Raw genomic sequence first — 27,245 nt, forward strand, 5'->3', positions numbered from 1 at the left:
TAACATTTATAGGCTCGCCCATGTTCTCAAATTCAAGGGCTGTCCCAGCATCTTCACCCTCATCTTCCACATCATGTTACACAACATGTCGTCAGCTCCACAAGGTCTTCGAATTGCATTGTTTAACAGGTTACACAAGATGGTCGACGACGTGACGCAGCTCGGCTCTGGTGGGATGGAGCGGGGCTTGAGCTGGCTTGCGAGTACCAAAGAAAAGGGTCGCGGAGATGCCAGTTGCACTGTTGTTACAAAAAGAGCTGGGGGTCGAGGTCGAGGTTGGGGCGAGTCGGACAGAGAAATAACTATCCACCTTTTCCGGTCCTCTCAACCCTAGATGAATGGACGGGTTGTCTGGATTCCCCATCGAATCTTACTAATCGGGCGGCGGCAGCAGCAGCGGCACGAATGCAGATGACCACGACGCCTTGCCGTCCTGATCCCTTGACGAGCCGCCAGACACCGGGCCAGCTTGCTGTTACGAGTCCAGGTACAATGAGATCCTCGCGTCGCGAGCATATAGATAGGAGCATACCAATATAATGCTACTATATGTCTATCGAGATCAATTAATCATATACACGCACGAGCATCTGTCCATATGTGTAGCTAGTATTTCGACTCAGACCTCTGTTTACTTGCGTCCTTGAGCGACTACCAGCGGCTAGTTCTTCCTAACTGTGTAAGTATATTTATATTCACAACTTTCAGTTCAGTGATGCATATAGACTTAATCTGCACTATGTCACGACCCGATCATGGAATGGATCGAGATCGGACAAATCACCTGAGTACCTTGGTAGTTTGGGATAATTCGAGAAGAATTAGGGTGAGGAATCAGAGAAGGGGCTGAGGAACAAGAGAACGGGAGGTGAGAAATCTTCGGAGTTCATTCATCTGCAACATGAGTCCCTTGGGGGTTACAAGCCTGGTACATATACACCTCGTATGACACACACACTGGTACCCGTTGGCCCATCTCATGGCCCAGGTCCATTTTACAAACCATACAGTAACAGCCCACAGAGGGAGTGTTACACTCTCCCACCCTTGAAATTCGGCTTGCCCCCAAGCCGATGATGATGAAGCTTGAATCATGAATGCCTCCAATCCCATCTCGGCAACGAGCTAGTCCTCCTGAGTCATATAGTAGTAGCATGTGTATGCACCTGAGCAGCTCGGTGAAACACAACATTAATTCATCATCAAATGGAGTTGCATCTGAAGAGTGTGACATCTTGCTCACCCACAAGATAAATCTGAACCAACTAGGGGTCCCTTCCTTGATAGCAAGTAGGCGAGTGCAAGTTGTGGTCTCTCCCTTGGCAGGATCGACAGGGCAAATGATAAAGAAGAGATGACCACTAGCAACGAGGAAGCCTATAACCTGAGTAGGGTGCATCTTACTGCTATTCACTGCCAGATGAAAGAAATGGCAACCCTTCCCATATGTGGTGCTTCCTAATGTTTAATCCGCCCATCCCATGGCTAGACCTCTGTCTAGGTGTTATCCCACATGGAATCATTGAAGACTCATGCACATACCTGATGTAGTGCTGAAGCCTTTCCTTTGATTGCAGCCATGGCCACAAAGAAACAAGCAGCTGGTTAGTAGGATGGTACAAGAGCATGACTGCAGTTCCTGTGGTGCCTTGAGGTTGATGATTCATCTCAAAATTGAGCCCTCCGCTGAAAATCTGCACATGTATATATTTTATGATACGAGGACTCCTCTCAAGTGCTTTTGGATTAGACAGAAACCACCAAAGCAAAGGTGAGCATTGGCTCCCAGTATAATATATCTCAATTCTGTTGGCGTGAAGAAATATAAGGAACCAAAGGTGCAAGTGGCCATCTGAACGATCTCGACAAAACTCAAGTGGTGCAGCGACATGTAGATCGTAATCAAGTTGCCCGGGGTCCCATTGCCTTCCAGAAAAATATGCCCTCTTGTACGTGCAAGTTAGAGCACCAAAATTTCCAACCACTTCAGTCCCTTGAATCAAAATGGAATTTCCCTTGTCCTGCTCTTGTAGATGTTCAAAACCAATTACAGTAAAGACTGTAATTCCCAGGTGCACCACTGTACCGGCACACACACAGGGTTTTCCAAAGAACCACCAAGGTAGAAGAATAATGTGTCGAATTCAAGGATCCCACTGTGTTGCAGCTGAAAGCTCACGTCCATGACTAAGAGAATCTTTCACACCAGGAACAAAAAAACATGACACCCGTTCGATTGAAAGAAACTTAATAGCGCTGAGGCATTGAACAACAAAGATTCCTGGGTCCCATAGTCTGGTAGCTGAACTTGTTACCATAGGAAGCACACGTTGTTCCACATTTTGAATTCTGAAGATGGAAATTGAATCATCTATCAGAAAGCTCCATCGAGACAAGCTGGTAACTAGAAACACCGGAAACCATATCTTCACTGGCAAGTGAAAGGAAATAATGGGGTGAAGTACTCCTGTAAACAATGCTCTTCCTTCTGTATATAGTGATGTTACTCTTCTTTTGTTAACAAAGGGTTCACAGGCTTGAGAAACATCCAGGAGGGCCTCAACTTGAAGTTTCACATAGCGAACAAGGAGAACCAGGTACGCGGAGTTAACGGCACCATATCCATGTTGTCAAACTGTAACTTCCGCTAGGAATTCTTCAAACACAGAGGGCGATCTCCAATTACACTTGCATTGGGCATTATCCTCCATAGAAGAGACAAAGGAACTTTGTGTCCATAGAAGAGACCATAAGAAGAATAGTTGTAGAACAACTTGGCAATAATTTCAGGACTTTAACTCCTCTCAAGGTGAACTGAGCACAAGTGAGCATAGCTTCACATCCTTCGGCGCGATCAGAAGGTTCGGCTGAAGCTAGAAGACAATAAAGATGAACCGGTTCCACAAGATAAAAATGCCATTCAGTAGTCATCAGTTCAATGTACTCGTCGAATAGGAGGTCCGTGGACAAAAGTGCAGCTTCCCAATTAAGCATTGAAGTGAAAACCTCACTGGTAGCACGAAACTGGCTGTAAGCTTCAAAAATTGTACTGGCCAGCTGCACATATTTATTATGCGTGCACCATTTCTTAAGCATCTGGAATAGATCATGCTGCTTTAAGTGATCTTGTCGCCATGAGTTAATTAAGGAAGCAAAAAATGTTCTGCACCAATGGACAAAATGTTAACTTCATGAGTCATATGCCAAATAACCATGCATGTCTCAGGTGAAGCTGTATTGGTATGCTTGCTGAAGAACGAAGGCCACGGTGCTGGTCGGATCACCTTTCCTTGTGCCTTCTGACCCATTATCAGGTCCGACATGAGCACGACTGTCAACATGTAGGCAGCATCGGCAGAGCTTTTGAACAAACAACTGGTGGGTATCATTGCAATGAACTTAAAGTTAGGAATCGCTCTCTGTGGTGGGGCTGGTATATCCCAGAGGACCATGGACACTGACATTGGGTCGTAGTCATCCCTACCACGGGCCAGATCACCCATCGAGCAGATGGCGGGCGTTGGTGCAGCAACATGGATGGTGTCCATGTCGAGGTCCTCGTCGCACACGGCAGGGGGAGCAAGCACGATAGGTGCAGTGACATGGACGGTGTCAATGTCGAGGTCCTCACCGCACACGGCAGGGGAGGCAAGCATGGCACGTGCAGCGACATGGACGGTGTCGTCGCAATTCAGGCACTCCGTCGAGCACATGGTCGGTGTCGGAGCAGCAAGCTTGCTCACATCGATGATGTGGTCCTGTACTCCATGGCCGTATCCATCGCCACACTCCTCGACGCATATCGCCTCATCCTGCATGATCTCTTCCTCCCTTATCCGAGCAAGACACGATGCTCTGGTGATGCTAGACGGTGATTGCGACTACACGGCTGCTTGAATATCCTTGTGCAGCCCCTTGATGTACTGGTGGACGAAGCACTTGATGCTTAGGTTGGGGTTGATATCCAGTACACGTTGTAAGCATTCCCAGAACGCCTCTGTGTACTCGGCCACGGTTGCGGTCTGTTTCTGTTTGAGCAGCGAGCACACGTGAAGGTTGTACTCGGGCGACACGTCCTGGATGTCGAGGAGGCAAGCATGCTCGTAGATGCATCGGCCATGCATGGCAAGAGCCCGCGCTGTCGCGCTTCTTGATCGAAGTTGAACCACCGCCTCCACATGGTGGACTCTCTGGAACACGGAGATCTTCACCATGCCATACACTGTAAACACCCGCTGCAACGTCTCCTCACTAATCGGGTAATAGACATGGTGCACAGTGACATGGAGAACGCCGCCGGTGAACACCTCTTGCTTGCTCGACATTTCGTCGAACACCTGATAGGCAAGAAGTGGCCGGTGCTTGTTTTCTTGTCTATGTGCTGAGGGTTCGAATGTCGATGTCCCTCCACTCCAAGCCGATCCAACCTAGCCCAGGGATTTTGTGCGATTCACGGAAGCAAACCGCACCCAGGGAAGTGGATGTTATGAATCTGGCAAGAGTGTGTAGCAAAATTTTGAGGAAATTTTGGGGCTCTGATTACCAAATTGTCACGACCCGATCATGGAATGGATCGAGATCGGAAAAATCACCTGAGTACCTTGGTAGTTTGGGATAATTCGAGGAGAATTAGGGTGAGGAATCAGAGAAGGGGCTGAGGAACAAGAGAACGGGAGGTGAGAAATCTTCAGAGTTCATTCATCTACAACATGAGTCCCTTGGGGGTTACAAGCCTGGTACATATACACCTCGTATGACACACACACTGGTACCCGTTGGCCCATCTCATGGCCCAGGTCCATTTTACAAACCATACGGTAACAGCCCACAGAGGGAGTGTTACACACTACTGCAGCGATGTAGAAGTTTCTTACCAGTCTAGCCACATAATCTCCAATCCATCTCCAAGCCGAGGTGTACAAGGAGACATCGAATCCAAGTCCTGGAGATGAATGTTTCTTGATTGTTTTTAGGATCTCCCAAATCTCCTTCTTGCCGGAATAGAATTGGTAAAATCATGTGCATCATGTGGACAAGAATTATTCAAGTATGGCCTGCCATTGTTAGAACAAGAGCAGTGAAAGATTGTTTTAAAATAATGTACAAATTCATGAGCAATGTCGTTTGGGTCAAAGAGGTCGTTGCCATGTGCTTCCTTAATTTAAACGATGTGGTTTCTATATCTACGCTTGAGCCCATCATTGTGAAAATATGAGGTGTGTTACGCTCCCACTTCGATTATCACTCAAGTCACTGCCAGATACACAATTTCTCAGTAGCAAGGTTCGGACGAGGAAGGGGATTGGAGGAAAGGGGGATCCGAGAGAGAGAGCCGCCGCCGTTACAGTCTAGTTTCTCCACACCCCACGCAGGAGGGGAAACATGCCTACTTAACCCTACCAGTAGTGTCCCACGCCTCACCTGGGAATCGGTTGCTGGGCCGGGCCTGTCGACGAGGCCGCTCCAGGCCGGTTGGAGCTGGCACTACCACTGGGCCTCCACTGGAGCCGGCAGGTGAGGTCCCAGTGGCAGGGGGCGTAACACTCCCTCCTCCTCGAGACACAGCTTGTCCCCAAGCTGGTGCTGCTAGAAAGTTTTGATGGAGCTCGACGCGATCCTCCCAGGTGGCGAAGCCTGCAGGCTGAGCTGTCCACCGCACCAAGACCTGCGGCGCACTCACACCCTGGTGTTGGTGTATGCGGGTGTCCAGAATCTCTTTAGGCACCGGGATTGCTGCAGCTACGCCCGGAAGTTGTTGCAGAACTTGCTCGGTCGGTGGTAGAGCTTCACGAAGCTAAGACACATGGAAGACAGGGTGGATAGTACTTGTCGGTGGTAGTTGCAGCTTGTACGCAACAGCGCCGATGCGTTGCAGAACCTTGTACGGCCCGAAGTAGCAAAATGCCAACTTCTGGTTGCTGTGGGTGGCCTCGGAGCGCTGCACGTACAGCTGAAGCTTCAAGAAAACCCTATCACCGACCGCGAAGATGCGATCGGAGCGGCACTTGTCCGCCAAGTCTTTCATTTGCTGCCGCGCACGAAGAAGATGTTGCCGCACCAATGCTTCCATCTGCGCCCTGTCAGCCACCCATTCCGACAGGTCGGGGAAGCGCAGGTGACTGGATCCACAATGCCAAAGAAACGTGGTGCATGTCCATACAACACTTCAAATGGAGTTTCCCCAAGAGCAGAGTGCGGCGACGTGTTGTACCAGAATTCGGCAAGGGGAAGCCAAGCACACCACTTGCTGGGCCAGGAGTTGACAAAGCAACGGAGGAAGGTCTCCATGCACTAGTTCACTCGCTCGGTTTGGCCATCTGTCTGCGGATGCCGAGCCGTACTCATGCGATGCTTGGTGTGGGTGAGCCGGAACAGTTCTTGCCACAGTGTACTGGTGAAGACGAGGTCGCAGTCGGAAATGATCGACTCTGGCAAGCCATGCAGCTTGTAGATGTTGGCGACAAAAGCCTGCTCCACTTGGAAAGCAGTGAAAGGATGCTACAAGGCAATGAAATGAGCATACCGCAAGAACTTATCGACGACCACCAAGATCGAGTTGGAGCCGGAAGAACGCGGAAGGCCCTCAACGAAATCCATTGAGATCATTTGCCAAGCTTGGTTGGGTACTGGCAGGGGCTCCAGCAGGCCGGGATATCGCACCCGCTCTTGCTTCGCCTGTTTGCATGTTTGGCAGGAGTCTACGAAGAGCTTGACATGATGCTTGAGTCCAGGCCAGGTGAAAAGGCGGTGAACCCGGCGATATGTTGCGTCGAAACCGGAATGCCCGGCAATTTCCCCCGTATGCAGAGCACTGAGAACCTGTTTCTGAAGGTTCACATTATCCCCAAGCCATACCCGCCCATGTTGTTTAATGACACCGTTCTGTAGTTGGAACCCATCGGTATTGGTAGATGAGGCCGCTAATCGGGCGAGCAGTTGCTGAGCACGGGAGTCATCCTGGTAACCCTTCTGAACATCCAGCAGCCACGCCAACATAGCCGTGGTAATAGGGCGAGGTCACCTTGGGCAGGACTAGGCTTCCTGGACAGGGCATCGGCAGCCCGATTCTCCGTCCCTTTCTTGTAGACAATTCTGTAACGCAACCCCAGAAGCTTGGCCATGATTTTTTATTGCCACGGAGTCGCTAGCTTTTGGTCCTCAAGGTGAATCAGGCTACGTTGGTCAGTATGCACCATGAATTCAACATTCTGGAGATAAGCGCGCCAATGGTTCACTTCCAGGAGAATAGCAAGCCCCTCTTTCTCATAGGTGGAAAGCAGTCTGTTGTGGGGTCCAAGGGCGCGGCTGAGGAAACCAACTGGGTGTTTTTCTTGGGAGAGCACAGCCCTGATGCCGTAATCGCACGCATCAGTCTCCAGCACAAATGTTTTGGTGAAATCCGATGGGCAAGGACCGGTGCCGTGACCAAGGCTTGCTGCAAAGCACGAAACGAAGCTTCCTCCAATTCTGTCCAATGAAACACCACATTCTTCTTTAGGAGGTCGGCGAGAGGGCGACAAATGATTGCAAACCCCTTGACGAACTTGCGGTAGTAGCCCCGAGGCCCAAGAACCCGCGGACCACCTTCACCGTGGTTGGCACCCTGCCGGAGGGGGGAATCATCTTCGATGGCCATCTTCATCATCCTGGCGGCCACCACGATGAGGAGGGAGTAGTCCACCCTCGGGGCTGAGGGTTTGTACCAGTAGATATGTGTTTAATCTCTCTATCTCTCTCTCTCTCTCTCGTGTACTTGAGATGTCACAATCTTGACGTATTGCGGGCTTTGTTAATATAGTCGGATCATATGGTGTTTTCCCCTCTCTATCTTGTTGTGATGAATTGAGTTTTTCCCTTTGAGATTTCGTCGTTATCTGATTGAATACTTCTATGGATTTGAGAACACTTGATATATGTCTTGCAATTGAATACTCGTGGTGACAATGGGGTATCATACTGACTCACTTGATATATGTTTTGGCACTCAACTCGCGGATTCCAAGGTGACATTGAGGTGATCTATGCATAGGGGTTGATGCACGTTCTTGTCTTTTTTTCTCCGGTAGAAATCATGGGGCACTCTTTGAAGGTCTTTGTGTTGGATTGAGTATTATGAATATGAATTTTCTTTGGTATTATTTTAGTACGTACTCTAGGATAGATCGAATGGAAAGAATAGCTTTATGTTATTTTAGTATGAACTCTTGAATAGATCGAACGGAAAGAATATCTTTGAGGTGGATTCGTACCCTACAAACAATTTATTCTTATGTTCTCCGCTAGATAGGAACTTTGGAGTGATTCTTCATCGCACTTTGAGGGATGGTTATATGATCCAATTATATTAGCACTGTTGAGAGATTGCACTAGCGAAAGTACGGACCCTAGGCCTCATTTTCAAGCATTGCAATACCGTTTTTGTGCCTGTTTACTATTTGCTACCTTCCTGTTTTTATTTATTCAGATTATAAAAATATATTTCTACCATCTATATTACAATTTTGTCACCATCTCATCGCCGAACTAGTGCACCTATACAATTTTCCATTGTATTAGGTGTGTTGGGGACACAAGAGATTTCTTGTATTTGGTTGCAGGGTCGTTTGAAAGAGACCATCTTCATCCTACACCTCCCACGGATTGATAAACCTTAGGTCATCCACTTGAGGGAAAATTGCTACTGTCCTACAAAACTCTGCGCTTGGAGGCCCAACACGTGTCTACAAGAATAAAGTTGCGTAGTAGACATCAAGCTCTTTTCTGGCGCTGTTGCCGGGGAGGTGAGTGCATGAAGGTATATCTTTAGATCTTGCAATTGAATCTTTTAGTTTCTTGTTTTATCACTAGTTTGGTTTATAAAAGAAAGCTACATAAAAATGGAATTGAGTTTGCATCATATTATTGATCATCTTTATAATATCTTTCTTGAAAATGCTGGTTCGGAAAATTGTGCTCAATTATTAGAAGAAGAAGTCAATAAAATGTTTGGCACAAAATATTTGAATGATGAGCATGATTGCAATGTTGTTAGTATAAATTCTTTGAATATCCATGATGCTAATGATATGCAAAGCTACAAGCTTGGGGATGCTATATTTGATGAAGATGATATTTTTACTCCCCCAAGTTTTGATGAGAAAATTTATTATGATGAAAGCATGCCTACTATTTATGATAATTATATTGATGAAAGTGGGTTTGGAAGAGTGTCAATTCTAGGTACTAATGATCCCACTATTTTGGAGGGTGTTGAATCTTATTGTAATAATTATGAAAGTGGATTTGGAGAGGTCATGACTTTATTTAGTGATGAATCCACTATTTCGGAAGAGGTTTCAATTGATTATTATGAGAACAAAGGTTCTATATGTGATGATTATGGTGATGACATGTATGCTATAAAGAATAATGATAATCATGAAATTTTTCATCATGATTTCAATTTTCAATCCCATTATTGTTACTTTGTTGAGTTTGCTCCCACTACTATTCATGAGAATAAATTTGCTTATGTGGAGAGTAACAAAAAAATTATGCTTTTGTGTCATGAAAAGAATGCTTTATGTTATGGTTATATTGTTGAATTTCTTCATGATGCTACTGAAAATTATTACGAGGGAGGAACTTATGCTTGTAGGAATTGCAATAATATCAAGTTTCCTCTCTATGTGTTGAAAGTTTTGAAGTTGTGCTTGTTTTGCCTTCCTATGCTAGTTGATTCTTGTTCCTGTGAGTTGTTTGATCGCAAAATCCCTATGCATAGGAAGTGGGTTAGACTTAAATGTGCTTGCCATGTGATTCATGATGCTCTTGTTATGTTTCAATTCTTGTCTTTTATGTGAGCATCATTGAAATCATCATGCCTAGCTAAAAGGCATTAAAGAAAAGCGCTTGTTGGGAGACAACCCAACACTTTTACCTACTGTTTTTGTGTGTTAAAATGATTATGCTACTGTATTGATCATGTTTTATTGCTTTTGTTTCAATAAAGTGCCAAGTAAAGCCTTTGTGATCATGTTGGGTGATAGTTGATTTCATCTTGCTGAAAAACATAAACTTTTGCACTCACGAAAATAATTCTTATTTTTAACAGAAGAGTGCTTTTGAGTTTTTTTTGCAGAAGTTTAATATACAAATTTCTCACGTAGTCCTAATTGTTTCATAATTTTTGGAGTAGCAGAAGTATGGTAGTTATCCAGATCATTACAGACTGTTCTGTTTTTGACAGATTCTGTTTTCAATGAATAGTTTGCTTGTTTTCTAGTTTCTATGGCTTATATTACTCAATATAAATTGTGGAAATGATATGCTACAGTAGGAATTGTGTGAGAACAATTATGAATCTTGTCTTTGACAGTACCAAAAGTGAAATGGTTTTCTCTTTATCATACTAACCTATCTCACAAAGTTCCGTTAAGTTATGTGTGATTGAAGTTTTCAAGTTTTGGGTGAGATGTTGCTATGAGGAGAATAAGGAGTGGCAAGACCCTAAGCTTGGGGATTCCCAAGGCGCTCCAAGGTGATATTCAAGGAAGATCCAAGCAACTAAGCTTGGGGATGCCCCGGAAGGCATCCCCTCTTTCGTCTTCAACATTATCGGTAACCTCACTTGGAGCTATGTTTTCATTCGTCACATGATATGTGTTTTGCTTGGAGCGTCATTTTATTTTGTTAGGATTTGCTTTCTGTTATTTAGAATAATATTTTGCAACTTTCTTTTCAATAAAAATGTCAAGGATAGCCTTTGCCATGCTTATCTTGCAAGTCTACATGTTGCTGTTTGAAAACAGAAAGTTTATCGATGTTGCAAAAATTCCCTATAAAAGTCAGAATGCGATAAAATGCTGAAACTTTTTGCAAAATAAGCTATGATAAATTTTCTACAGTGTGGTAGAATTTCATAATGTTTGGAGTTGAATAAGTATTGATACTCTTGCATTCTTTACAGACTGTACTGTTTTGGCAGATTGCTGTTATGTTTGCATTGTTTTCATACGTTTGCTTGTTTAATGATTCTATTTGAGGATAGGAGTATTAAATATGCAGAGGCATTTATTATGCAATGTTGAATATTAATTTTAGTGATCTGCTACAGTAGAGAATGATACGGTTTTTGCATTGGTTTATAGTAACTTATCTCACGAGTTCTTGTTGAGTTTTGTGTGGATGAAGCTTTTGAGATTTAGGGAAACCGTGATATAAACGGAATTAAGGAGACACAAAAGTTCAAGCTTGGGGATGCCCAAGGCACCCGAAAATAATATTTCAAGAAGTCTCAAGCATCTAAGCTTGGGGATGCCCCAGTAGGCATCCCACCTTTCTTCTTCAACAATTATCGGTTAGTATCGGTTGAGCATAAGTTTTTGCTCCTTCACATGATGTGTGCTATCCTTGGAATGTCATTTTATTTTATTTTTTGCTTGCATTTTTAATGAAGTACTTAGATCTGAAAGTTTTTAAATAAAATAGAGTCCTCAAATAGTTGCCAGTGAGGCGAGGTAAGCGGCACTCATATCCCGTCAACGAAGCTCTTTTCTATGGAATTGCTCTAGTGCTTCACTTATATCTTTTTTAGCACGGTGTGCTTTAGTATTTTTGAAGAAATTCTCTCTTGCTTCACTTAAATTAATTTGAGATAAATAAATATTATGCTCATGATCTTCACTTATATTTGTTTGAGCTTATCAAAAGCAACACATGAAAATTAGTTCCAAAGTGATAGATATCCAAGAAGGATATAATAAAAACTTTCATGAAGATCATTGGACAAAATAAACTTGATTCCTTGTGATAGTTTTGAGATATGATGATGTGATATGTGAGTCATGTTGATGAGTAATTATGCTTTAGTAAGAATATTGGTGTTAAGGTTTGTGATTCCCTATGCAAGCACGAAAGTCAATAGTTGTGCAATGAAATTACATCCTACTTGTGGTGCATTATTCGGTGTTAATTATGCTCAATGCTCGCTTATGAGATTTTTCGTTTCTTGGATGGATGCTCCTCAATCTTTTGCTAGCCTTCATTTGCACTAAGTATGATCACTACTTGTGCATCCAAAACCCTTTAACCAGTTTTGCCATATGAGTCCACCATACCTACCTATATGCGGTATTTCAGTCCCGTTCTAAGCAAATTTGTATGTGTCATCTCTAATTTTCAAAATAAATTTCTCTTTTGTGTGCTCGTACCGCCCGCGAGGCGGTGAGGGGTGGTCAATATTTTCCATGCTAGATGTGTTATTCTCACGATGATTGTTTATTCACTTGTCATTGCACGAGAGTAAGGCAAAGGTATTAGGGATGCCCATTCCCAAAATGAAAAATGAATTTACTTTATGTTGTCAAATAATAAATTTCTTGGGAAGTGTTGGTATGGAGGGCACCCGTGGATACGGTTACCCATGGAAAGTGAAAGTATGGTTGAAAAAGGAATAAACTTTATTTTTTTTGGGAACCGCCTATGATATATCTAGCATGGAAAGTGTTGGGAGCTCTAAGCCGTTTTTAATTGGTGGGAAAAGTATGCCTCTCAAAAAAATTTTATCTCTCAATTTTTGCTTTGAGCTCTGGCACCTCTACAAATCCCTACTTCCCTCTGCGAAGGGCCTTTCTTTTACTTTATGCAAATTTTTATTTTTAATTTGAGTCTCCATCTCCTCTTATAAAGCACCAACTAGGGGGCACTATGATCGTACTTGAGCATTGGGTGTAGCTAATATGCGAGTGTATTTCATGAATGGATCAATGATTGAGCATGATGGGCTAGGGATAACTTATTTTAGCGTTGATATTCTGAAAGACATGGTTGCTTTTTGATATGCTTGAGTATTTAAGTCTCATGTCAAAACTAGATTATTGCTTTGAACCATATAAAATTCCAAATGTCCATGCTACAAAGAAAAGAATATGAGATGACATGTCAGCATTCCACATCAAATATTCTGTTTTTATCATTTACCTACTCGAGGACGAGCAGGAATTAAGCTTGGGGATACTGATACGTCTCCAACGTATCTACAATTTTTTATTGTTACATGTTGTCGTATTATCATTCTTGGATGTTTTATAATCATTTTATAGTCATTTTATATCATTTTTTGGGACTGACCTATTAACATAGTGCCAAGTGCCAGTTGTTGTTTTTTGCTTGTTTTTTACATCGCAGGAAATCAATATCAAACGGAGTCCAACACCACGAAACCTTTTGGAGATTTTTTATGGACCAGAACACTTCCAATGGGCCAGAGCAGCACCTGGGGGTGCCCCGAGGGGGGCACAACCCACCAGGGCGCGCCTGGGGGCCCAGGCGCGCCCAGTGGGTTGTGCACACCTCCGTGGCCTCCCGCACACCCTCTTTACCCTATAAATTACCAAAAATTCCGAAAACCCTCGGGGTTACCCTAGATCAGAAGTTTTGCCGCCGCAAGGTTCTGTAGCCACCGAAAACCAATCTAGACCCTTTCTGGCACCCTCCCGGAGGGGGGAATCATCTCCGGTGGCCATCTTCATCATCCCGGCGGCCACCACGATGAGGAGGGAGTAGTCCACCCTCGGGGCTGAGGGTTTCTACCAGTAGCTATTTGTTTAATCTCTCTCTCTCTCTCTCTTTCTCGCGTTCTTGAGATGTCACGATCTTGATGTATCGCGGACTTTGTTAATATAGTCGGATCATATGGTGTTTTCCCCTCTCTATCTTCTTGTGATGAATTGAGTTTTTCCCTTTGAAATTTCGTTGTTATCGGATTCAATACTTTTATGGATTTGAGAACACTTGATATTTGTCTTGCAATTGAATACTCGTGGTGACAATGGGGTATCATATTGATTCACTTGATATATGTTTTGGCACTCAACTCGCGGATTCCCGAGGTGACATTGGGGTGATCTATGCATAGGGGTTGATGCACGTTCTTGTCTTTGTTTCTCCGGTAGAAATCTTGCGGCACTCTTTGAAGTTCTTTGTGTTGGATTGGGTATTATGAATATGAATTTTCTTTGGTGTTATTTTAGTACGAACTCTAGGGTAGATCGAACGGAAAGAATAGCTTTATGTTATTTTAGTACGAACTCTTGAATAGATCGAACGGAAAGAATAGCTTTGAGGTGGTTTCGTACCCTACAAACAATTTATTCTTATGTTCTCCGCTAGATGGGAACTTTGCACTAGTAGAAAAAGGGTCATCTGTCCCGGTTGGTAATGGCCTTTTGTCCCGGTTTTTGAACCGGGACTAAAGGGTCGTTACTAATGCCCTAGACCTTTAGTCCCGGTTCTTACACGAACCGGGACAGATGGGCCTCCACGTGGCCGGTGCGGCGAGCCCAGGCAGGAGGGCCTTTGGTCCCGGTTGGTGGCACTAACCGGGACCAATAGGCATCCACGCGTCAGCATTTCAGGGGCTGGGGTTTTTTTTTGAAAGGGGGGGGGGTTGGGGGTTTTGGGGGGTTAATTTAGGTGTTTCATATATTGTGTAGCTAGCTAATTAATAGAGAGAAGTGTCCTCTCTTATCTCCATGCTTGGTCGACGCTACGTACTATATACGTATAGAGAGGACTAGACACGCTAGCTAGTAAGAAAATGAAGGAAACAGAAGATCGTCATGAACATATGCATACAGAGAGAAGTGATATCGACCACCTCTCCTTCTCCGAGAGATTGGTCGAACAACAAGTTCTCGTATATCTATCCGACACTACTGGCTACATATATACAATAATTATCTCTTACAATATAATCTCCTAATTATATACGAAGTCAAGGTCCACATGGTATTCTCCGTCTTCAGCGATCACGTGGTCAAGGAAGAATGCCGCCAATTCCTCTTGAATTGCTCGCATACGATCTGGTGCTAGGAGTTCATCCCGCATCCGAAAGATCTAATTTGAAGAAGGGGGTCAATACATATATATATGAATAAATGAAACTCAACACAAATGATGGTAATAAAATAAAATTGTGAATATTATTGCTTACGCACTTCATATTGTTCGTCAGAGTAGCCCCGCTCACAGGTCGTGTGGTGGATGGACTCGCAAACGTAGTATCCATAGAAATCATTCCCTTGTTCCTGCCACAACCACTTTACAAGAAATAGAGGTCAATCAAACTGATAAGCAAGCATGCTAAATGGTATTGATGAAACTAGCGCTTGAATCACTAGGAGATGCGCGGAACATGCTACTATAGTACTTACTTTCAGGTGTCTAAATTGCAGCTTCTTCGGCAGTCCCGGAGCTTTTTTGGTGAATTTTCTCCAAACCCTGCCAGACAAAGAAAACAATTACTTGATATCAGGAAATGAACAAAGTTGCTGATATGGTGGATAATGATCGATTTAACTTACTTCTCGAGCATTTGAGTCATGTCCGCATAGTCCTGGGGATCTTTTCGTCTCGAGTCTATGACGGCTACTACTCCCTGCTCAAGCTTAATCTCTAGGAGAATATAGTGGAAGCTGCGCACGCATGCATAAGTAATCAATTACATTACTATAACCTCGACTAATAAGGGAAACCGAATATGCACAAGACAGTAACACTCAATTGAAGTTGTAAGGAAAGAGTATTATATCTTTGTTTTCATTTATTACCAACGATCGTAGCAAGTTGGCCTCGGTATTTTTGGCACGATATTTAACCTCAGTTGCATCTATGAGATTTTTGTTAATGGATCCAATATCACCGATTTGTCTTTTCTTTAATTCGGCGATCTTCAATCTGCATAATATAGTGAGGATAATTATAAATACATGCAATGAAAGAGCTGACCTATATAGAAAGACTTAATGACAGAAGTAGTACTACTTACAAACAGTAGAAAGTGACCGTTGATTTATCGAGGGCCTTTTCATTGAAAAACTGGAAGAACTCCTCAAATGGAACATTCAACAGTTCAATTCCAACGAGGTCATGCTCCTCTTTAACTCTTACCATCAAAGTATCCCTCCCCCCAGACTCTCTGCAGGTTTTCATGTACCAATCATGTAATCTTCGCATCATCGTTGTTAGAGATCTTTCATCTTTGACGAGAGGCTTCCCGTAATGGTATTTGTGTTCGTCCACCTCCAAGAAATCATAATGTACATCGTCGGGCAGGTAATCTCCAAGATTGCTATAACCGGCCACCATCCTCGGATCATTAGCGACGATGTCTTTAGACACCTTGAGCGGGGGCACGATTGGTTCGCTTGTTCGCCGAGCTGGGCAATTTTTTTCCCAGCTCGTCGTTCTTTTAACCTTTGATCACTGACAGTACTTCCCGACCGCTCCGCTTCGGAAATGTCTTTCCAATAATGCGCTCATAGTTGCCTTTCGGCGGACTCTTTGGTGGTTTTGTCAGGGCAGCCAGAGTACGCTTCGCTTTCACCGGATCTACCTTCTCCTCCGGAGGTGGATGTTTCTTTGCTTTCACCCCTTCAAAGAAGTTCTTCACTTCGGCTCGCACGGTCTTCGTGGTTTCCTCCTCGGTCCTCTCGTATGGTAACTTCTCTGGAGTCTTCAGAGAAGGACCGAATCTGTATTGCCTCCCGCATCTGGTTGTACTACTAGACGCCGGCAGAGCAGACGGAGCGGCTGTGGCTGTCTTCTTTCCTTGCTTACGAGGCGGAGGAGAAGGACTACGATGCGCCGGAGCAGCCGGAGCGGCGGCGGGTCTCTTCCGCCCTTGCTGACGAGGCGGAGAAGGAGGAGGCTGGCTGCTCCGGCGCGCCGGCGCATGTGGAGAAGGAGGCGGAGTGCCGCCACGCGCCGGAGAAGGAGGCTGAGTGCCCTGATCACTCACCGGAGGAGGAGGCGGAGGAGGAGGCGAAGTGCCGCCACGCGCCGGAGAAGGAGGCTGAGTGCCCTGATCACTCGGCGGAGGAGGAGGCGGAGTGCCCTTACTCGCCGGAGGCGTCCAGTTCGGAAGGTTGATGAGCTCCTTCCGCCATAGGCATGGAGTCTTCAGAGCAGAACCCAGCCGAGTCTGCCCTTCACCGGTAGGGTGGTCAAGCTGGAGGTCCTCAAATCCCTCCGTTATTTCGTCCACCGTCACCCTAGCATATCCTTCTGGAATCGGACGACAGTGAAAAGTTGCGTCGGGTTCAGGAGGTCGAACAGAGCCGACAGCCGCCTTGACTTTGAAGTTCTCCCATCGCGTCATAAGGTGGCAATGTTGAGACTCCGTGATAGCATCCACGGGGTAGCTAGCAGGAACCGTCAAGACATGCTCCGGCTAAAGCAACTCGGTGGAAGCCACGCTGCTTCTCCGCTGAGATGGCGGGGTAGCTTCGGGGGTAGTTTCGGCAGGTCGATTACTGCGAGCTATGTCTCATTCCTCTAGCGCTTGAACCCTTTCGTGCAGCTTCTGAATTTGGGTCTGCTCCACTTTTTTCCTCCTCTCCTGGCTTTTGTAACCGCCTGCATTCGAAAAACCAGCCTTCCACGGAACGGAGCCTGGCGTGCCTCGTGTCCGTCCAGGGTGCTCAGGATTCCCGAGGGCCATTGTGAGCTCGTCGTTCTCTCTGTCTGGAACGAACGTCCCTTGGTGCGCTGCTTCGATATAGTGCTGAAGCCTCTTGACTGGTATTCTCATTTGCTCGTCCGTCCAAACGCACTTCCCTGATACAGGGTCCAAGGTTCCGCCAACCCCGAAGAACCAAGTCCGGCAACGGTCTGGCCAGTTCATTGTCTCTGGTTCGATCCCTTTATCAAGCAGATCATTCTCAGCCTTGGCCCACTTAGGCCGGGCTTTGAGGTAGCCACCTGACCCCGTGCGATGGTAAAGCTTCTTCTTTGCAGCATTTTTCTTGTTTGTCGCTGACAACTTCTTACTCTTTTCCGATGTCTTGTGGGCCACAAATGCGGGCCAGTGATCTCTGATCTTCTCATATTTGCCGATGAATTCTGGTGTCTCTTCTTTGTCGACAAACGTTTTCAGCTCATTCTTCCACCTCCTGAATAGGTCTGCCATCTTCCTAAGAGCATGAGACTTGATTAATTGCTCTTTAACTGGCTTCTCCGGATCCTCCTCTGGCAGTAGGGTGAAATTTGCCTTCAGCTCAGTCCAAAGATCATCTTTCTGCATATCATTGACATAAGACACCTCAGGGTCTTCCTTCTTAGGCTTATACAATTGGTGGATGCTGATCGGGGTCTTGTCCCTAACAAGAACCCCGCACTGAGCAGCAAATGCTTCCTTTGTCCGGATGGGTTCAATCGGTTGGCCGTCGCGCGTGATTGCTGTGATCTCAAACCTTTCATCCGAGCGCAACTTTCTCTTCGGGCCTCGTCTCTTTACCGCAGTTGTGCTCGATCCGGAGGGCTAGAAAAAAGAAGAAAGACAAGAGTTAATTAATATGTGTAGATACCAAAACAATGAATGCATCAATTAGCTAGTCAGCACAGGCTTAACTAATATATTTACCTGGCCGGACTCTGTTCGGTCACCGGAGCCGTCACCACGGGCTCCTTCTTGCACCAGCATTGGGTCACTGGAGCCATCATAATCATGTCTTTCCTCCTCCACTCTTCGATCACCGTAGCCTGCTTCTTCACCCTGTTCTTCCAGACCATCATTGTCGTTAAGATACGACAAGACATCACCTCCGGCTAAGATTATATCCCCCAACACCTCTTCTGCTTCCTCGTCTCGTCCGTGCTCCATTGTTTCTGCAAATATTACAACATGGCAATTATTACACAAACATGACAGCAGGTGGATATATTAGTGCAAACGTAGACCTAGCTTATTCTGGGTTTGGGGTGGCCTCGGCAACGCTTCAAGGGTAGGGGCGCGGCGGGAGGGGGTAGGAGACCGACATCGTTTTTTCTAGGGTTTGGGTGTCCTCGAGAGTTTTGGTCGAGCGAGAGGGCGGGGGGGTGCTCCCGTGGTATAAGTTATCACGGTCGAAGTTATCCGGGAGGGGTTATATCGACAACGACGACATACATACATGGGAAAATAATGTTATCGGGGAGGGGGTAGGTCGAACCCCCCCCTCTTGTTGAAGTTATCGGCACACGGGGTATATCGACAACGACATATCCGATAAAAAATAAGAAGACGAAGAATAAATAAAAAGAGGAGAAGAAGATATTAATAGAGGAGAAGATTGAAGAAAAAAAAGAAGAAGAAAAAAGAGGAGAAAGAAGAAAGGAATAGAGGAGAAGAAGAGAAAATAGAATATTTTTCTACTTTCTCTTCTTCTCCTCTATTCCTTTCTTCTTCTCCTCTACTTTTTCTTCTTTTTTCTTCTTCTTATTTATTTCTCCTCTTCTTCCTCTCCTCTTCTTCTCCTTTCTTCCTCTTCTTATTTTCCTTTTTCCTCTCATTCTTTTTCTTCTTCTTCCTTTCCTAGCTAGATATATAAAACTTTTCTAAAAATGTAACTTTTGCATATATACATGGAAAAAAATGTTAACGGGGAGGGGGTATATCGACCCCCCCCGACCCTCTTTACCTTCTTCTTCCTTCTTCCTTCTTCCTCTTTTCTTCTCCAACACAAAACACATCTCATCTCATCTCATTTCATCCAAAAATAATTCTTTGCATGTGAACATACATACATTTACTTTTTTCTTAAATGTTACATATGAACATTTTCTTAAATGAGCATATACAGCATATACAAAGCATTATAGAGTGAACATACATACATACATACATCGTAACAAAAAATGAAAAATAGGTCGGTGGTCGGCGACGGCGACGATGGTTGGCGGTGCCGCGCGCTTATGGATGGCGTGCGGGGACGGCAATGAGAAGGAAAGGGGAGGAGGCAGGGGCTCACAGTGCGGGGAGGTGTCGAGGTCGGCGGCCGGAATCTGTGCGGCGGCGGACGAACGGCCTCGGGGATGAACGAGTCGCGGGAGCCGGCGTGGTGCTTCCCGGCAGTGACGGCGACGACGGGCGTGGGCGACGGCGACGACGGGCGTGGGCGACGGCGACGACGAGCGCGGGCGACGACGATGGCGTCGGTGGCGGGCGGCGGGCGGCGTCGGGGCAGCCTGGCGGCGACGGGGAAGGGGCGACGACGGGGGCGCGCGGACGGCGTCGGGGCGGCGCGCGGACGGCGTCTGGGCGGCGGGCGGCGTCGGGGCAGCGGACGGCGTCGATCTGGGCAGCCTGGCGGCGTCGATGAGCTCGGCGTCGTCGGGGCAACTGGCGATGAGTTCGTCAAATTTTCCTAAGTGCTTCTTATATACCCAGGCCTTTGGTCCCGGTTCATAGCAGCAACCGGGACCAAAGACACCCTTTAGTCCCGGTTGGTGCCACCAACCGGGACCAAAGGCCTCTTTTCAGCAGCCCAAAAAGGGCGAGAAGCGGCGGCCTTTGGTCCCGGTTGGTGGCACCAACCGGGACTAAAGGGGGGGCATTGGTCCCGGTTGGTGCCACCAACCGGGACTAAAGGGGGGGCATTGGTCCCGGTTGGTGCCACCAACTGGGACCAAAGGCCCCCTTTAGTCCCGGTTGGTGCCACCAACCGGGACGGAAAGCCTTGCACAGTGGCGTGGTGGTGGGAGTTTAGTCCCACCTCGCTAGCTGAGAGAGAGCCGCACCTGTTTATAAGGTGCGGTGCACCTGAGCTGTCGAGCTCCTCTCTAAAGCAGGCTTACGGGCCTAACCTCTCTGTACATGCCTGTGGGCCTACTGGGCCTTCTGCGGGCCTGAATCCTGGCCCATGGATGGGTTTCTAGTCGTATTCAGGCCGTGGTGGCCAAGTAGGTCGCATAATTTTTATTTTTTGCCTGTTTTTTTGTTTTCTTTTTGCTTTATTTATTTTATTTTGTTTCTACTTACAACAAAAAACTTATTTATTTTATTTTATTTTGTTTCTAATTACTTATTTATTTTACTTTATGATAATTCTTTTTGCTATTAAAGTTTCTAACAAAAAAGTTCTTTATGAAAATTCTTTTTGCTTTCAATGATTTTGAACAGAAAATACTTCGATAATTTTAGTTGCATCAATTTTATATAATTTTAGTTTCAATAATACTAGAGGTTGCTTATAATGTTTTGAACAGAAAATACTTTGATAATTTTAGTTTCATAAACTTTATTTAAGTTATTAAAGTTTATTTTATTTTGTTTCTACTTATATATTTTATTAAAGTTTATATTATTTTGTTTCTAATTACTTATTTATTTTATTTGTTATTTTTCATGCACCATTTTTCATGCATTTACTGATTATTTTGAGCTATAAGACCCTAAAATTGAAAAGCATTTCAAATGAACTCTGAAAAGGTTGAAAGTTGTCATGGTATCATCATTTCATCCACATAGCATGTGCAAGAAAGTTGAGAGGGTTACGGCAAAAACTGGATGCACTTCGTGTACAAAACGGACAATCTCTTTCGAAGTATCAGGATTTCATACGGAAACTCGTCTGTTACAAAGGGATTTTATTTTTTAAAACTTCTTTGAACTCCTGAATTTTTGTGTGTTCAAAATGCACCATTCAAAGCCACATCATCAGTTTTCAACCCTTTCTGACTTCATTTGTTACTTTTCATGCATTTATTGATTATTTTGAGCTATAAGACCCTGAAATTGAAAAGCATTTCAAATGAACTCTGAAAAGGTTGAAAGTTGGCATGGTATCATCATTTCATCCACATAGCATGTGCAAGAAAGTTGGGAGGGTTACGACAAAAACTGGATGCACTTCGTGTACAAAACGGACAATGGTATCATACTCGTCTGTTACAAAGTTGGCATGGTATCGTCATAATAGTTGCGGGAGAAAGTCTTCACTTTTTCTTCGCTTGTGTCATTTGCTTATTGTGCCGTAACCATGGATAATCTTCATCGTTTATCAGGATGCTTGGGTCAGCCTTGACTTTGAAGGGAGGAATTTCATGAAACTTTTCATAATCTTCTGACATGTCTGTCTTGCCCTCCACTCCCACAATGTCCCTTTTTCCTGAAAGAACTATGTGGCACTTTGGCTCATCGTACGATGTATTCACTTCATTATCTTTTCTTTTTCTCAGTCTGGTAGACATGTCCTTCACATAGATTGTTCAGATCCACTGTTGTCATTCCGTACTGTGGGTCTACCTATACCCCGCCTCCTGACAGATTGACCCATTTGCACTTAAACAAAGGGACCTTAAAATCATGTCCGTAGTCAAGTTCCCATATGTCCATTATGTAACCATAATATGTGTCCTTTCCCCTCTCGGTTGCTGCATCAAAGCGGACACCGCTGTTTTGGTTGGTGCTCTTTTGATCTTGGGCGATCGTGTAAAATGTATTCCCATTTATCTCGTATCCTTTGTAAGTCAATACAGTCGAAGATGGTCCTCTGGACAACGAGTACAACTCATCACAAACAGTGGTGTCACCTCTGAGACGTGTTTCCAACCAACTGCTGAAAGTCCTGATGTGTTCACATGTAATGCAGTCATCACACTGCTCCGGGTGTTTGGAGCGCAGACTGTTCTTGCGTTCATCGACATACGGGGTCACCAAGGTAGAGTTCTGTAGAACTGTGTAGTGTGCTTGAGACCAAGAATGCCCGCCCTGCATATTATTCAGTCTTGCCTGCTGCCGCCGCCTTGGCGCGATCCGACGGCGCCACTTCCGCGGCCTTGTCTGCTGCCGCCGCCTTGTTGGTCTAGGTCCGCAGTTGACCCACCTCCAACTGGAGCTCTGCCACGGACTGCTTGATCGAGGGTCGCCAACCTTGCAGCTCGAGGACGACCGGATGGATGTCGTTGATCTTGGCGGTGAGGGTTGCGATCGCTGTGGTCAGCTCACCCAACACCTTGGTGTGTTCCTTCATCGCCGTTGCCTTACCCCGACGCGTCTGGATAATCGACGGAAAACGGCCGGCCAGCATCGATGGTGGAGAAAAAATTTGGAGGATCTGGTAGCTCTAGATAGCAATTGTTATGCTCCCACCTCGATTATCACTCAAGTCACTGCCAGATACACAATTTATCAGCAGCAAGGTTCGGAAGAGGAAGGGGATTGGAGGAAAGCGGCATCCGAGAGAGAGATAGCCGCCGCCGTTACTGTCTAGTTTCCCCACACCCCACGCAGGAGGGGAAACACGCCAAGTTAACCCTACCAGTAATGTCCCACGCCTCAGCAGGGAATCGGTTGCTGGGCCGGGCGTGTCAATGAGGCCGCTCCAGGCCGGTTGGAGCTGGCACTGCCGCTGGGCCTCCACTGGAGCCGGCAGGTGAGGTCCCAGTGGCAGGGGCGTAACACTCCCTCCTCCATGAGACATAGCTTGTCCCCAAGCTGGTGCTGCTAGAAAGTGTTGATGGAGCTCGACGCAATCATCCTAGGTGCCGAAGTCTGCAGGCTGATCTGTCAACCGCACCAAGACCTGCGGCGCACTCACATGCTGGCGTTGGTGTATGCAGGTGTTCAAAATCTCTTCAGGCACCGGGCTTGCTGCAGCTACGCCCAAAAGTTGTTGCAGAACTTGCTCGGTCGGTGGTAGAGCTTGACGAAGCTGAGACACATGGAAGACAGGGTGGATAGTACTTGTCGGTGGTAGTTGCAGCTTCTACGCAACAGCGCCGATGCGTTGCAGAACCTTGTACGGCCCGAAGTAGCGAAATGCCAACTTCTGGTTGCTGCGGGTGGCCACGGAGCGCTGCACGTACGGTTGAAGCTTCAAGAAAACCCAATCACCGCGCGAAGATGCGATCGGAGCGGTGCTTGTCCGCCGAGTCTTTCATTTGCTGCCGCGCGCGAAGAAGATGTTGCCGCACCAATGCTTCCATCTGCACCCTGTCAGCCATCCATTCTGACAGGTCGGGGGACGCGCAGGTGACTGGATCCACAATGCGGAAGAAACGTGGTGCATGTCCATACAACACTTCGCACGGAGTCGCCCAAAGAGCAGAGTGCGGCGACGTGTTGTACCAGAATTCGGCATGGGCCAAGCACACCACTTGCTGGGGCAGGAGTTGACGAAGCAACAGAGGAAGGTCTCCATGCACTGGTTCACTCGCTCGGTTTGGCCATCTGTGTGCGGATGCCGAGCGGTACTCATGCGAAGCTTGGTGTGGGTGAGCCGGAACAGTTCTTGCCACAGTGTACTGGTGAAGACGGGGTCGCAGTCGAAAATGATCGACTCTGGCAAGCCATGCAGCTTGTAGATGTTGGCGACAAAAGCCTGCGCCACTTGGAAAGCAGTGAAAGGATACGACAAGGCAATGAAATGAGCATACCGTGAGAACTTGTTGACGACCACCAAGATCGAGTTGGAGCCGGAAGAACGCGGAAGGCCCTCAACGAAATCCATTGAGATCATTTGCCAAGCTTGGTTGGGTACTGGCAGGGGCTCCAGCAGGCCGGGATATCGCACGCGCTCCGGCTTCGCCTGTTTGCATGCTTGGCAGGAGTCTACGAAGAGCTTGACATGATGCTTGAGTCCAGGCCAGGTGAAAAGGCGGCGAACCTGGCGATACGTTGCGTTGAAACCGAAATGCCCGCCAATTGCCCCCGTATGCAGAGCACTGAGAACCTGTTTCTGAAGGTCCACATTATCCCCAAGCCATACCCGCCCATGTTGTTTAATGACACCGTTCTGTAGTTGGAACCCATAGGTATTGGTAGATGAGGCCGCCAATCGGGCGAGCAGTTGCTGAGCACGGGGGTCGTCCTGGTAACCCTTCTGAACATCCAGCGGCCACGCCGAGACAGTCGTGGTAATAGTGGCGAGGTCACCTTGGGCAGGAACAGGCTTCCTAGATAGGGCATCGGCGGCCCGATTCTCCGTCCCTTTCTTGTAGACAATTCTGTAATGCAACCCCAGAAGTTTGGCCATGATTTTTTGTTGCCACGGAGTCACTAGCCGCTGGTCCTCAAGGTGAACCAGGCTGCGTTGGTCAGTATGCACCATGAATTCATCATTCTGGAGATAAGCGCGTCAATGGTCCACTTCCAGGAGAATAGCAAGCCCCTCTTTCTCATAGGTGGAAAGCAGTCTGTTGCGGGGTCCAAGGGCGCGGCTGAGGAAACCAACTGCGTGTTTTTTTGGGAGAGCACAGCCCCGATGCCGTAATCGCACGCATCAGTCTCTAGCTCAAATGTTTTGGTGAAATCCGGTAGGGCAAGGACCGGCGTCGTGACCAAGGCTTGCTGCAGAGCACGAACGAAGCTTCCTCCAATTCTGTCCAATGAAACACCACATTCTTCTTCAGGAGGTATGTGAGAGGGCAACAAATGACTGCAAACCCATTGACGAACTTGCGGTAGTAGCCCGCGAGGCCCAAGAACCCACAGACCTCCTTAACCGTGGTCGGCACCGGCCATGATTGGACAGTAGCAATATTTTTGTTGTCCGTGCAAACACCAGCACCACGGATCTCGTGGCCCAAGTACAACAACTTACGGCTAGCAAAAGTGCACTTGTTGCGGTTGAGCTTGAATTCGTTGTCGCGGAGTAGCTGAAACAACTTGCGTAGCAAAGCCAGATGTCCCTCGATATCGGCACTATGGACAAGGATATCGTCAATGAACACCAAAATACCTTTACAAAGCAGCGGCTCCAGAACCGTGTTCATGCCGCCCTGGAAAGTGGAAGGACCCCCCATGGCACCGTAGGGCACCAGCTTGAACTCATAATGGCCATGTTGGGTCTTGAATGCTGTCTTGTGCTCATCCTTGGGTCGCATGCGGATCTGATGGTATCCGACACGCATGTCCAAGCTGGTGAACACACAGGAACCAGCCAACGCATCGAGCAATTCCTCAATGATTGGAAGAGGGTACTGATTTTTTATCGTGATAGCATTAAGGTGCCGGTAGTCGATGCAAAACCGCCAGGTGAGGTCTCTTCTGCACTAGGAGCACCGGAGAGGCGAAAGGACTGGTACTTGGCTGGATAATGCCTTGGGCCAACATCGCTACCACTTGACGTTCCACTTCATCTTTCTGTGCGGGACTGTGTCTGTATGGTCGTATGTTGACTGGGTGAGCGGCGGGGACCAGAGGAATAGCATGATTGAACGACCGTTGAGGAGGTAGTCCGGTTGGCTCCTCGAACAACAATGAGTACTGCTCCACTAATTCTGCTATGGCACAAGGAAGCGGGGGTGGGTCTGTATCAGCACTGATCGCGCACAATTGCACCACCCGTGTCACTGTCGCTTGCTGCAATAAGTCCTGTAACTCTGATGACCCACAAGTATAGGGGATCTATCGTAGTCCTTTCGACAAGTAAGAGTGTCGAACCCAACGAGGAGCAGAAGGAAATGACAAGCGGTTTTCAGTAAGGTATTCTCTGCAAGAACTGAAATTATTGGTGCCAGATAGTTTTGTGATAAGGTAATCCGTAACGAGCAACAAGTAATGAAAGTAAATAAGGTGCAGCAAGATGGCCAATCCTTTTTGTAGCAAAGTACAAGCCTGGACAAACTCTTATATGAAGGAAAACACTCCCGAGGACACATGGGAATTATCGTCAAGCTAGTTTTCATCACGCTCATATGATTCGCGTTCGTTACTTTGATAATTAGGTATGTGGGTGGACCGGTGCTTAGGTGCTGCCCTTCCTTGGACAAGCGTCCCACTTATGATTAACCCCTATTGCAAGCATCCACAACTACAAGAGAAGTATTAAGGTAAACCTAACCATAGCATGAAACATATGGATCCAAATTAGCCCCTTACAAAGCAACTCATAAACTAGGGTTTAAGTTTCTGTCACTCTAGCAACCCATCATCTACTTATTACTTCCCAATGCCTTCCTCTAGGCCCAAACAATGGTGAAGTGTCATGTAGTCGACATTCACATAACACCACTAGAGGAAAGACAACATACATCTCATCAAAATATCGAACGAATACCAAATTCACATGACTACTTATAGCAAGACTTCTCCCATGTCCTCAGGAACAAACGTAACTACTCACAAATCATATTCATGTTCATAATCAGAGGGGTATTAATATGCATAAAAGATCTTAACATATGATCTTCCACCACATAAACCAACTAGCATCAACTACAAGGAGTAATCAACACTACTAGCAACCCACAGGTACCAATCTGAGGTTTTGAGACAAAGATTGGATACAAGAGATGAACTAGGGTTTTAGAGGAGATGGTGCTGGTGAAGATGTCGATGGAGATTGATCCCCTCCCGATGAGAGGATCGTTGGTGATGACGATGGCGATGATTTCCCCCTCCCGGAGGGACGTTTCCCCGACAGAACAGCTCCGTCGGAGCCCTAGATTGGTTCTGCCAAGGTTCCGCCTCGTGGCGGCAGTGTTTCATCCCGAAAGCTTGC

The 27,245-nt window shown here is 46.3% G+C and overlaps 1 protein-coding gene across 1 annotated transcript; it reads right to left on the reverse strand.

Annotated features, from left to right (window-relative positions):
- Nucleotides 1-5,794: 5,794 nt before the first annotated feature.
- On the reverse strand, nt 5,795-6,996 carry LOC141020840 (uncharacterized). The gene is made up of 3 exons (XM_073495788.1): nt 6,820-6,996; nt 6,383-6,498; nt 5,795-6,119 (listed from the first exon to the last, which is right to left on the reverse strand). The coding sequence occupies exons 1-3, from the start codon at nt 6,994-6,996 to the stop codon at nt 5,795-5,797; spliced, it is 618 nt and encodes a 205-aa protein (XP_073351889.1).
- Between the last annotated feature and the right edge of the window lie 20,249 nt (nt 6,997-27,245).

The sequence above is a fragment of the Aegilops tauschii genome, chromosome 3 (genome assembly GCF_002575655.3).
Source record: "Aegilops tauschii subsp. strangulata cultivar AL8/78 chromosome 3, Aet v6.0, whole genome shotgun sequence".
Lineage (NCBI taxonomy): Eukaryota > Viridiplantae > Streptophyta > Magnoliopsida > Poales > Poaceae > Aegilops > Aegilops tauschii.